The sequence below is a fragment of the Rhipicephalus sanguineus genome, chromosome 2, assembly GCF_013339695.2.
Source record: "Rhipicephalus sanguineus isolate Rsan-2018 chromosome 2, BIME_Rsan_1.4, whole genome shotgun sequence".
Classification (NCBI taxonomy): domain Eukaryota; kingdom Metazoa; phylum Arthropoda; class Arachnida; order Ixodida; family Ixodidae; genus Rhipicephalus; species Rhipicephalus sanguineus.
Genome location: NC_051177.1, coordinates 118,344,373 through 118,356,999, shown reverse-complemented (window position 1 = coordinate 118,356,999; position 12,627 = coordinate 118,344,373). Strand labels below are relative to the sequence as shown.

Sequence of the window (12,627 nt, the reverse complement as noted above, 5' to 3'; positions counted from 1 at the left end):
ATCGACTCCCACGGCACGTGGGATCTGCCGAATCTTTTTATTCTTTCCCTTCTTCGTTCTTAACGGTCTCGCATTTAAATTACCAATTTTTGTTTTCGTCGTTCCTGGGTAGATATAAAGTTTCAATCACCTGTGGCACATAACCCGTGCACTGCGGCCCGTGGTAAACGGGTATGTGCCACAGGTGTCCCGAGGAAAGGGTTTGACGACGTACGCGACAGGATTTTCACGTTATTCATGTCATGACCCGACAGTCATATCCGTCAAATCCTCTTACCCTCCCATGCCAATGTTGGTCTACACCAAGTTAAGGAGGCAATTATGGGAGCACCCAGACGTAGGCGGATAGATAGATAGATAGATAGATAGATAGATAGATAGATAGATAGATAGATAGATAGATAGATAGATAGATAGATAGATAGATAGATAGATAGATAGATAGATAGATAGATAGATAGATAGATAGATAGATAGATAGATAGATAGATAGATAGATAGATAGATAGATAGATAGATAGATAGATAGATAGATAGATAGATAGATAGATAGATAGATAGATAGATAGATAGATAGATAGATAGATAGATAGATAGATAGATAGATAGATAGATGGATATGGATATGGATGGAGATGGTTGGAAATGGTTGGATATGGATATGGATGGATATGGAGATGGATGGATGGATGGAGATGGATGGATGGATGGAGATGGATATGGATGGAGATGGATATGGATGGGGATGGAGATGGATGGATGGAGATGGATGGAGATGGATGGATATGGATGGATGGACGGATGGATGGACGGATGGATGGACGGATGGATGGACGGATGGATGGATGGATATGGATGGATGGATGGACGGATGGATGGACGGATGGATGGACGGATGGATGGATGGACGGATGGATGGATGGACGGACGGATGGATGGATGGATGGATGGATGGATGGATGGATGGATGGATGGATGGATGGATGGATGGATGGATGGATGGACGGATGGATGGACGGATGGATGGACGGATGGATTTACGGATGGATGGACGGATGGATGGATGGATGGATGGATGGATGGACGGACGGACGGACGGACGGAAATGCTCAAAGTGCCAAAGGCTCACTAAGAAATGCTTCGCATTTTAAAAAATACCCAGCATCGAATGGGATTTCAACCGAGCCCCCTACGTGGCAGTTTGGAACTCATTTGCAAAAACACCCTATACAGGCGTCATGTCGGGCAAGGAGTCGCGTTAACCTATGCAATATAGCGTGGCAGAAGAGTAAAATAACAACCAGTCATCACACAATGCCAATTTCGCAACGAGTGTGTGGTTTTAATCTTCCCAGCCGCTGCAATGTGCTCAGCCATAATTCTTCATCGTCATCAGAGAAACGCAGCATCAACAAAGTGCACATAATACCTTACAGATGTGTAGCGGGTACCTCGCTTATCCGCAGAAAGACGAATAGTGGCGCAGTGGGTGCTGTCCTACTTCATAAAAAAAAAGAGTTTCGCCGCAACGGCGAAGCAATGATTGCGATAGCAATAAATTGTAATGTAACGCGAAGAACGGAAAGCAGCTCGAAATTGCCAGCGCGTCGCTCGAGCCCAAAGGACGCACGAAAAGAACGCACACAGGACGAGCGCGAACTAATGCGTCACAGCTCGACACTCGAAGCGCACTGCTCAAACATAAAGCAGGACGCACGAAACAAACGAACAAGTACACACAAGACGAGCGCGAACTAATTGTCACAGTTACTTATTTCTGTTTGAACAGCGCGCTCCTTTCGCAAACGCGGCCGCTGCAGCGAGCGAAGCGAAGCACCCCACCGGCCGCCCCTTCTTTCCTTGAGATAAGCGCACGAAAGCGACGACGCCCTGTAGAGCGAACAGCAACGGCGTTCGCAGGGGCGGGGCGAAGATCTTTAAAGTGCGCAACACGCGCGCACGTCGCGCCATCTATGTGGCCACTAAAAAAGCATGCTGAATTACCTGGTGTATATAAATAGCTCGCCGTTAGCAGGCTGAGAGACGGTGCTGTCGTGGCCTAACGTCTAACGCGGCAGGCTGCAAAGCGAGAGGTCGCCCCTTCGATTCCGCGCGTCGAAAAGAATTTCTTAATTGTTTTTCTTTGTGGCCTTTCTATATATATATATATATATATATATATATATATATATATATATATATATATATATATATATATATATATATACATACTTAAACATATACGGTTACTGACGGCGACGGGGACGGACATTTTCCAGCCGAGACTGTCCATATAATTGCTATCGCAATAATTATGATTTATGGCGTAGTCGATACCTTGCGGAAAGCCAAAACTTCAAACATAGTTGGCCTTGCCCCAACACGAAGCTGCGCTCATAATTCGCATCAGGCAGTATCGTAATCGTCGCTGATTTTTTTTAGAAATTTAATTCTACCCATCACTATCCTCACTTGCTCGAAGTGGCTACACTAATTCCCTTTCCTTTTCCTTTTTTTCTTTCCTTTTTTTTTTGCAGGAAGCAGTTAGAGAGCAGTCATGAAGAGCTGCTTTTGAGACTAACACGCCAACGATAAGGGAACTTTTGAGAGTTAGGTCCACCTATCGAAACGCCGGTCACCTTGTCTTAGGCACCTCATCCGTGTTTATAGAAATGTTGAAAAATAAAAAAATTAAAACATAAACGGCTAGATTTTCAACAAGTTCATCTGTAGAGGAAATGTGGTTACGATTTCTGGTGCAAGCAAATAACGAAGTGTTTGTGTTTATGAAGGAAAATTACCGAATTCTTGCTTTTTTTTAAGTGTATACAAGTGTTAAGTTAAATGCTTATAATTATATGTTTACCAGGTCACCTGAAAAGGAGAACGTCTTAAGGTAGAAATTGTATATGTGCAGAAAATGTTAAATAGCAATGTTCTCTGCATTGAACTCTGTTTGTGTGTGCGATATGTAGAGCACTTCTTTTTATAAGTTTGATGTAACAGAAACGACGTGGTATATTTTCGTTCTTTTTTTCTTTCATTCTGCAGGCGCTCACGCGGTACGGCGCGCAGGCCTGCGTGTTTGGGTCGGATGTGCAACGCATGCTGTTGTCACAGAACTACCTCGTGGTGAGAAGCGTACAAACACTCCGCAGTTCGTCCATTCGCGCACAGTGAAGTTTCCGCGCGTAGACATGAGGCACGAAAGACAGACGGAAATGTAACAGGAAGCCGTCAATTACTTGAGTCCTACGCTGAAAGATTACCTCGCCGCAGTTCTGTGATTTGCAAGTGTGCTGGCGATAGTGAACCTGTATCGCTACGGCAGGGTTCTGTTTGGTGTTGCAGAAGTCTGTCGCCAGACTCTGGGATCAGTGTTGCCAGACTGCCGCCATATCTAGTGGCTAAATTTGCTCCTGCAGTTCCAGCTTTCCCGTAAGGTTCCTGCGTAATCGGCCGTGCATTTTGCATGTGCCTGTGCGGTCCATTGACGTCGGCCGTTATAATTAACGGCCCCTACGCGTTGCAGAAGTCGGGACCCTTTCTTTCGCTGCATGCGCCGTTCTACAATTAACAGATGGGACTCGATCGTGTCTCAGAAGTAGGGAACCGACGCGCAACGACGCATTATGGTCGCCGTGTAGGAATCTCTCCGTAGCTACATCTGCTTGCCCTGTCGACTTCGGTCTCAGATGTAGGGGGCACAGAGTGCGCTCAGAGTTCCAGTCGCATCGCCTTACCACGTTTCTACATATATGAAGCGGACGGAGGTATATCTCGGATGGCGACGGCTGGTTATAATTGAGGCACATCACATATCAATTCATGCTACGCCCTCGAGCTGCTTTATCGCCACTGCTGGACGACACTCATAGGTATGAGCTGGTCGTGGGCGCCGCGACTCGCGGAACTGCAAATGGGACCAGGCCCAGCGAGCCGTTACTGCCTGCGGGGCCCTGAAAGAAGGGCTCCACCCCCAATAATCACGAACATGCCTGCATTAATTGAAATTTAGGTTGTTTGTGGTTAGCAAACGCGTCGTTGTGCATAGTCGACACGGCACGTGCACATGTAGCTGCAGAGAGATGCCTAGAGACACGAGTCCGAGCGGTATATGTGTTGTACACACTCGACGCACACTGCGACGGCAAGCGACCGTGTCCCCGTCACCGCGCGTGGCCGACACGGCACGTTCACCTGTACAGAAAAGCTTCCTACTTCTTAGGCACGATCGAGCGCGATCTGTTAAAGGACGCGCCCCGCCCTACCGCGACGCTATTCAGTTTCCCCAACTAACGCGTCGTTGTGCATGGTCGACACGGCACGCACAACTACGGTGATTTTCCCTGCTTCCGAGACACGAGTCCGATGTATTGCAGCACAGCGCACACAGTGTCCGGTCTTCTACGACGTCATTCAGATTCCCCAGTAAACGCGTCGTTGCGTGGATTTCCTACCACTAAGACGTGATAGAGTCCGATCTGTCAAGTGTAGAAAGGTGCATACAGCGAAATACAGAGCCCCAACTTCCCCGACACGCAGGGGTCGTTAATTAATTATAACGACCGATGTCAACGAACCACGCAGGCACCTGAGCGAAATGCACAGTGGATTACACGGGAACCTTACGGGAAAGATGGAACGGCAGGGGCAAATTGGGGCTGCCAGATTTGGCGGCAGTCTGGCAACATTGACCCCAAGTCTGGCAACATCAAACGGAACCCTGCCTGTCGCTATGAAATGCAGGGTGCCTGGGGGAGGGGGCACAGCTCTTCTTTTAAGAACAGGTGCGCGAGAGCCCCACCGCCCTTGCCCCCTCCTCCTGTAATTTCGCCTATGCGTTGCTCCTGTACTGGGCGGGCGAATGTGCACGGCTCAGCGAGCAAAGCGGTCCGATACTTCAGAGACAATGGGTTGTCTCTCAAGCGCCCGATCGGGCTGATGGACTGCCCCGAGGCTTAATTAGCTCAACCTCTTTGACACGTCAATTCCTTTTCATTAGGAATAAGCGCTGTGTAACCTCTAGTGTACTTAATAAGTTTGTTCAATCTGACCGCCCACATTGGCGGTCACCGAGACCGAAGTGCGAATGCAATGGAGGAGCGGCGGAAGAAGAATGACTTATATAACGAAATCAAGAGGTCGCCACATAATCTCTTTTCACAAGTGCAAAACATTAGTGATCTTTTGTCGTTATATACCATTTTCACAATTATCAAGCTAGCTTTCCTGCAATGTAGTTTGTCCAGCTAATTTTTGCAAACAGCGTGTACAAAAGTGTAGGCTCTGCTCTCGTGAAGTAAGTAGGCGTAATATACAAGCTCTCATTGCAGCTATAACTTTGTTTTTATTTGAATCTTCAGAAATGTTACCATCACTTGCGAAGTTGGGAAGCAGCTTCATGTTTTCGTGGTTTCCGCCCTAACTGTTTTGGGGCTGTCATGCCCATGGAGACTTCAGTGGGACTGGAAAGCGTACCAATTACCGCCTTCCCAATTTCAGGAATAGAAGAGAGAGACATAACGGCACTGTTATCAGATAAGAGTGCAGTTCGTTTCTTACGATATCTAAAATACGTTATTTATAGAGAAAAATGCCCGCTGATAGAGTTGCATCTTCCAGGGCTCTCCATGCAACGCAATATTGCGCGACTCAGCGTCGATATGTCCATTATATACGGCACAGGTGGGAGCCGGAGCAATCGGCTGCGAACTCCTCAAGAACTTCGCCATGATGGGCCTCGGGGCATGCTGCGGTTGCGTCTACGTCACGGACTCGGATAAGGTTGAGAAGTCGAACCTGAACAGGCAGTTCCTTTACCGGGCCGAGGACGTCGGTGTGAGTTGTTGACTATCGCCGTTACTTTCAGGTGTATGACGATCGCACGCTGTGCAACATTGTAAAACTGGCATTGGAATAGGGGTCTTTCAGGATCTAGAGATCTGTAGAGTTGTAGAGCACATCTTTTTATACGTTTGATGTAACAGAAACGCAAGCAAGAGCAGTGGTCGGCCGGAGCCCTCAGAGAGAACAGGAAAGCGACAACAAGCAAAAATCTTTACTAGCTGACAGGTGTGGGACCAGAAATTTTTTTCGAGTGGGGGGGGGGGGGGTTCAACCACTTTTTACGTATGTTCGTGCGTTGGTTTGTATGTGTGCGGGTATATGTATACACGTGCAGAACTGAAAATTTTCCTTGCGGTTTAATCTTCTAAACTCCGCCCCCCGGCTTACGCCAGTGCTACCTGATGATCAGGGGCTTAGGCAGAAATTTGTTTCGTGGGGAGGGGGGGGGCACCTCCTGACCTCCTGATCTGAAGTGGGGACCGGGCAAGCAGATGTGGTCGAATGTGAGTTTGTACTCTATCCCACGGCAGAAAAAAAATTTCGCGGGGGGGGGGGGGCACAGGCCTGGTGTGCCACCCCCTGGCTACGCCACTGCTGATGATCAAGGGCCGACTGACGGGCTGTCCTGGCCAAAGGAAGCGCGAACACCGAGCGTAGACAGGCCGCTCTTAATCCTTTTCTATTTCCGGCTTGACGGCAGCCAGCGCCACTGCAAGAGGAAGCGAAATTCGTCACCTACAGAATTCAACCTTCCTAGTCCAGGCAGTAGTTGATCTTAGCCACGTGTTGAGCCCGGATACACTAGCTCTCGCTAGCCTTCTAGACTCGGGTACCGCAGCGAAATCTCCCACAGCTCCTCGCCAGAGGTCGCCAGCCCTTATGCCGAGGCGTTTTTCGCAGCATTCCCACACCGATTCTTAATTTGAAAAGGGTGTGGGGTACATCACACATAGTAATAAAGTAAACAAAAAGAAATCTGGTGTCGTACAGGCCAAAACCACGGTACGAGATGAGGCACGCAACCGAGGGGGACTCCAGGTCAGCGCTCACCTCCTGGAGTTTAATGTGCACCTAAATCAAAGTGCATGGGTGTCCTTGCATTTAGCCCCCATCGAAATTCGGCTGCCGTGGCTGGGAATCGAACCCGCATCCTCGAGCTTAGTAGCGCGATATCTTACATTCTAAGCTGCTACGACGAGTAAAGTGCAAATGTAGAGAAATTGGGGGGGGGGGGGGGGGTGACTTGTGATATGACTAGTGTATAAGGATATAAATTTTGGCCAGCTGGATCACGCTCACGGTTAACAGAGCGAAAGGACACGAACAAACTCTTCGTCCGCGTCCTTTTGCGCTGTCGAAGCGCAAGAGCGTAGATTCGTTGATTACAGATGAGTGGCCCTTCCATTCAGCTTCATGTCGACCGCTTCGGACACTTGGGAAACAGGCAAGTGCTTCAACCTATGAGTTTATTGCACGTTTGAAGGGGATATGAAATGTGTAATATAGACCGAAGCGGTTCTTTTATAGGTTCTGGGGAAAAGACAAGCGGAAAGAAAAGGGGGGGGGGGGTTACAGGTGGACGGAGAATCCTATGGAAAGTTAGGAAGTATTTCTCGCGAGCCTTCGGCATTTTTTACTCGTGCTTTGGTATTCGCACGGAGTACTCCCTAACCTGGGCTCTTTATGCGCGTTGTACCACATCAGCCATACAAACACTGCGCGTTGATGTAGAATTGTGGAGAACTACGGGAGCACGCTTTGTGCGGATTTTAACGGTAGGTACCAGGCGGAACAATATGGTTGGCTCCAACGCACAACATTGGCTAGTGATCAGCTATTTCGTCGCTGCTTTGGTAAATCGCCATTGCTTTGGCAAAAGAAGGGCCGCCCAGGGATATGTTTATCTACGAATGGGAACCCATTGTTTAATTTCAAGAGTAGAATTCCGGCGGTCTCCTCGAAACTGAGAAAACCAGTGGGTTCTTGGATGCCTCGTTCATTGTAGTCAAACGCTCAGCAATTTCAGGTAATATTACCTAAAGGCAAGGCATTGTGGCGTAAAAGTGATGAAAGGTGAGAGGAAATCATTTTTCATTTGAGATTAATTTCGCTGGCAACTCGTGCCAAACCGCTGGGGCTGAATATGGCCCTAATCTTCGGGTCCAATTGTTCGGATAAATGACCGATCTTTCTTTGCGCCCGCTTCACGCAGCACCCGAAGTCGGCCGCCGCCACAGAAGCTGCCGCGCGAATGAATCCAGATCTCCGCTTCATTCCCCAGGAGTACAGGGTCGGACCAGAAACGGAGAACGTCTACAATGACAGATTCTTCGAGCACCTGAACGGCGTGGCCAGCGCGCTGGACAATGTCGAAGGGCGTGAGTATAATGGGCTGATTCCTACGCATATACATACAAGCAAACTGCAACGAAATTGCGCTTTAGCTAAATGCGTCATGAGTTAGCTGGATATACCACTGAAGCAATATGGGCAACGGTCGTTATGGGGCAATTTACGTGTCAGCAAACCAGAGGCGTTATATAAGGGGTGCAGGGGGCCCTTAGGATCTCGGCCTCACCTTAGGGTATCGGCCACCACTGTATGTACATGCATGGCAAACATTGAAAGATGTGTCATGAAATGAATGCCTTGGTTTGTCTCAAAGCCAAACAATGCGGTGTATGGAGCTCCTCACCGGATGCTTCGCATTTCATCGATTCCCACAGTGCACGGGATCTGCCGGTTTTCTTTTAGGGGCGAAGCACCTTAGGGTTTCGGCTTGTCGGCGTGTCATGTAGCCACGGTCCATCATAAACGGGTATGCGCCACGTAAATCCCACTACTCGCCACCGGTCCGTACGATGCATATTGTGAGTTACAGGTTCGTCGTTGCTGCCTAAAACATTGTTTGGCTTAGCAGCGGTGTCGGAATCCCCGACGAAATTTACCAAGGCGCTCAAGTTTCATATCTAAAACCAGAGACACAAACGTGGATCTCTACGGTAAAGTCATCTATTTGAAACACCACTTCTTGAAACATATCTGCAAAGTCATAGTGGTTTACTCGCCACCGGTCCACTAAAAATGAAGGCAACAGTTAGGCCAACAAATAGCCGACGACGTTAATGGAGCTAAAACACCCTTCCCTACATGCCCGGTTTCAGGCTTGGCACCACTAGTGCCTCATCAAAGAAATCTCTCTCAAAAGAATGTGGCGAATTACCTCGGTCAGGCACCTCTTCTTCTTCTGTCTCTTCCTTTTTCTTTCATTGCCCATTAGCAGCGATTTTGCTGTGGGAAACACTGGCGCACAATGCATGCTTCGCCCCTCCCCGATGAGCTCGCATTCTTTTAATTTTAAACATGCAGAGTCCTAACGCGTGCAAGCACGTACTTCCCTGTAATCTTGCATCAACGCAAGGCCTATGTGTACAGCCGTCAGCAAGCTTAACTCGAACGCTCCGCAGTGTGGCCTGGACTGGTTTGACTGATGCCAGCCGCGAAGCGCTGAGCGCTGTTGCCGAGATAATACTACGGTATGCTTGATAGTATGTCGGCATGCATTGGTAAAATCTCGCCAACAAAACCCAAAGCTAGGCGGCGCTGGCGTCAATCAAACCGTTTCAGGACACGCTGCGGAGACCTCGAGTTAAGCTTGCTGACGACTGTACTCGCCGCCTACAGTAGATCGCTTTACGATAAAGCGCCCAGCACTTTGGCATAAAGACGTTTGCGACCGCTATCCTCAAACCAAACTATTCGTTTTCTCTTCGTAATGAATGGGTGCCAGTCGGACAGCCGTGCATTGTGAATGTAGAACTTGAAGATGCAATAAAGCGAGGTTTTTTTTAGCTGTGGTGCTTGCGATGAATTTGTAAAATTTACGGACTGCAAAACGAATAAAAATTGTGGCCGTGTGAGAGAAAGTTACTGCGAGTTTCTTTTTTTAAGCAAATATAATGAAACGAAAGCTGTTTTTGTTTTTTTACTAATGTTAAGTGAGTCACCAGATCGATGAAAAAAATTATCTTGGGCACAGTGGAAGGTAAGGGGAAACCCCCTTTCTCACACTATTACCATACCAACTGTGCAGGCGATGGTTAGACAGTATTCTCGACGCCAGAAGGCAAAAACGCCTAGGCGAGAATGAAGAACTTTATTCAGCAGGTCTCACTGGTGGTCATGTACTCAAGACGTCAGAAAAGGTCAGCAGCTATTAGACCGCACCTCACAAGAACAGTGCCAAACTTGAAACAAATCAGCTAAAAATGACACGAATATAGTTTAATCAGGTTTCTTCAACTTCAAGTAATGTACAAACTAGCCAAATTCAACACTCTGCTAGAGTAGCGGTTGGCAAAACGAGTTTTTTTTTTTTTTTTGAGGCCCCTTGCACAGTATAATTAACCTCTGTAGTAGTTGGTGACACGCTGCCAGTGATCAAGGACGGCCTGTAAGGTTACAAGCGTATGAAATGTTTACTGCAGGCCAGTACATCGACCGTCGATGCGTGCACTACCGCAAGCCGCTGCTCGATTCGGGTACCGTGGGGACCAAGGGCAGCGTTCAGGTGGTCGTTCCGTGCATGACAGAGTCCTACTCGTGCTCCCAGGACCCGCCCGAGCCGTCTGTGCCGCTCTGCACCATCAAGTACTTTCCCAACAAAATAGAGCACACTCTCGAGGTACGCACGTTTAAATATTCAAGGGAAACCCAAGTGAAACACTAAATCACTCCAGGCAGTGTCTGGTAAATTATTCTTTTGAGAATTCTATTGTTAGTGATCACCAGGGGCGTCGGTTCTGGGGCTTAAGAAGGGGGGGGGGGAGGTGAGAGAGGGCAAAGGTGCACTCACCTCGTCCCCCCTCCTTTCTTGCGAGCCGCGTACCATGTACTCCGGATTACCACCTAATTGCATTCTCGACATGTACCATTCTGCTAGAATGAACCGGGCGTAAATATACTTTGATATAATTTCGAACACGACAAATTCACATTGCGCGCTCTGCATTTAGTGCAGCCTCTAGCCTCCCCCCCCCCCCCCCGCAAGGCAATAGTAAACCTACGCCTAGCTATTGAGTTTCGCCTTTAAAATCTGATATTATGCCGAGTCGGCGGATAGAACCGCGCTCATTCAAAAATACTACGGTAGAACTTTGTTGGAGTCGTCAGCTGCATTTTCTTTCTATGCATAAGAATGGAAGCTTGAGCGAGTTGGTATGCGTTCATCTTGGTTTGAAACAGCGCTCACGAGACGACGACGAAGTAAAAGAAGGCACAGGACAGGCGCTTTCTATGCGCTTTCTCGCTCACCAAGCGTCCTCTCGCGGTAAGAGTGGTGTTTTCGGTATTCTTATAGGGTATTTTATTAAAGCGAAGTTTTCCCCCCTAAACACTATCCCTCGTTTGTTAACGCCACGCACGTCGTTTGGCTGTCGCTGCGCTGTTTCCTTGCTAAACATTGCACGGTAGAAATGATGTCCCCGTAATTTGCGGGAGTGTCATATCAAAAAATATATATATATTTGGTATATACAGTTAAATATGACGCTACACGTTACAAGGCGACAGTAAAACAAGTTCGACAGCATGTTGCACTATGTAACACTTGAAGGCGAAAGCCTGCTGCGCCCATGGTAAAAGCATTACGTTAGACCATCGGGCACCGGACTCCTTGCAAGGCATAATGAGTCGCAATGCGGTAGACAAGTGTTAAATTACCTTGACCTCCTCAATCGTTTCATTTGTTCCATCCCCCCCCCCCCAACCCTGAAGATTTCTGCACCTCACGGTAGTGCTCCACTACCTCCGAGATCGGCCCACCAATGATTTAACGGCGCTGCTATGTGATGAGTTCATGATGACGTTAAATGTCTGCCATTTGTGACGTCATTGTGACGGGACAAGATGACATCAATAGTGACACAGGTTAGGTGGGTCTTTGTATCACTTCATTCGCCTGCCGTGTTTCGCTCAGTAGGCGGCTCAACGGGACACTTAAGGCTTTCTCCTTTAAAAAAAGGCAGGACCTCTTTCCAAACCCTCGCACGCACACACGCTCATGATGTCTTTCCTATTCAACGGCCGTAGTAATTCCAGTGATGTTTGACCCAATGCCTGAAAGGACGCCGCTCGCGCAGAGAGTTCGTGCCTTGCCGTGGCTGTCGCCACTACGCATTGTCGTTGAGTGCCGTCTATTAAACACCTCAACAATTTGGTGGAGGTGCGGGTGTAAACGGAGGTGCGGTAGCGATGGAATCAACGTCGATTGAGGAAACAGCAATGTAAGATACTGAGCAGGGGGCATTGTCGTCAGGCAAGGGGGAGCGCGAGAGTGCGTCGGCGTCAGCATGCTGGCGTCCGTTGCGGTACAGCACGCGGATGTCGTAAGTCTTGCGGGCCAAGTGCCCAGCGGGTGAGACGGCCTGAGGGATCCTTCAATGACGACAGCCAGCATAGTGCATGATGGTCGGTGACGACATCAAATGGGCGACCATACAAATAAGGTCCGAACGTTGTAAGGGCCCAGATGATCGCCAGACACTCTTTTTCCGTGACGGTGTAATTGGTGTCGGCTCTAGTAAGCGTACGGCTTGCGTATGCCACGGCATATTCGGGGAACCCTGGTTTGCGCTGCGCAAGGACAGCGCTACACCGCTGGCGTCCGTGTGTACCTCCGTTGGGGCCGTAGGGTCGTAGTGGCGTAGTATGGGAGGAGACGTCAACAAACGACAGATCTTTGCGAACGCGTCGTCACACTCGGACGACCACGAATGG

General features: G+C 48.6%; 1 protein-coding gene across 1 annotated transcript in view; it reads left to right on the top strand.

Annotated features, from left to right (window-relative positions):
- The window catches only part of LOC119381831 (ubiquitin-like modifier-activating enzyme 1), a 59,115-nt gene that overhangs the window by 21,586 nt on the left and 24,902 nt on the right, over nucleotides 1-12,627 (top strand). The window contains exons 12-15 of the mRNA XM_049412906.1: nucleotides 3,052-3,132; nucleotides 5,689-5,841; nucleotides 8,063-8,228; nucleotides 10,338-10,534. Of these exons, the coding sequence (XP_049268863.1) occupies nucleotides 3,052-3,132; nucleotides 5,689-5,841; nucleotides 8,063-8,228; nucleotides 10,338-10,534 (597 nt within the window). The remainder of the gene's footprint in view (nucleotides 1-3,051; nucleotides 3,133-5,688; nucleotides 5,842-8,062; nucleotides 8,229-10,337; nucleotides 10,535-12,627) is intronic.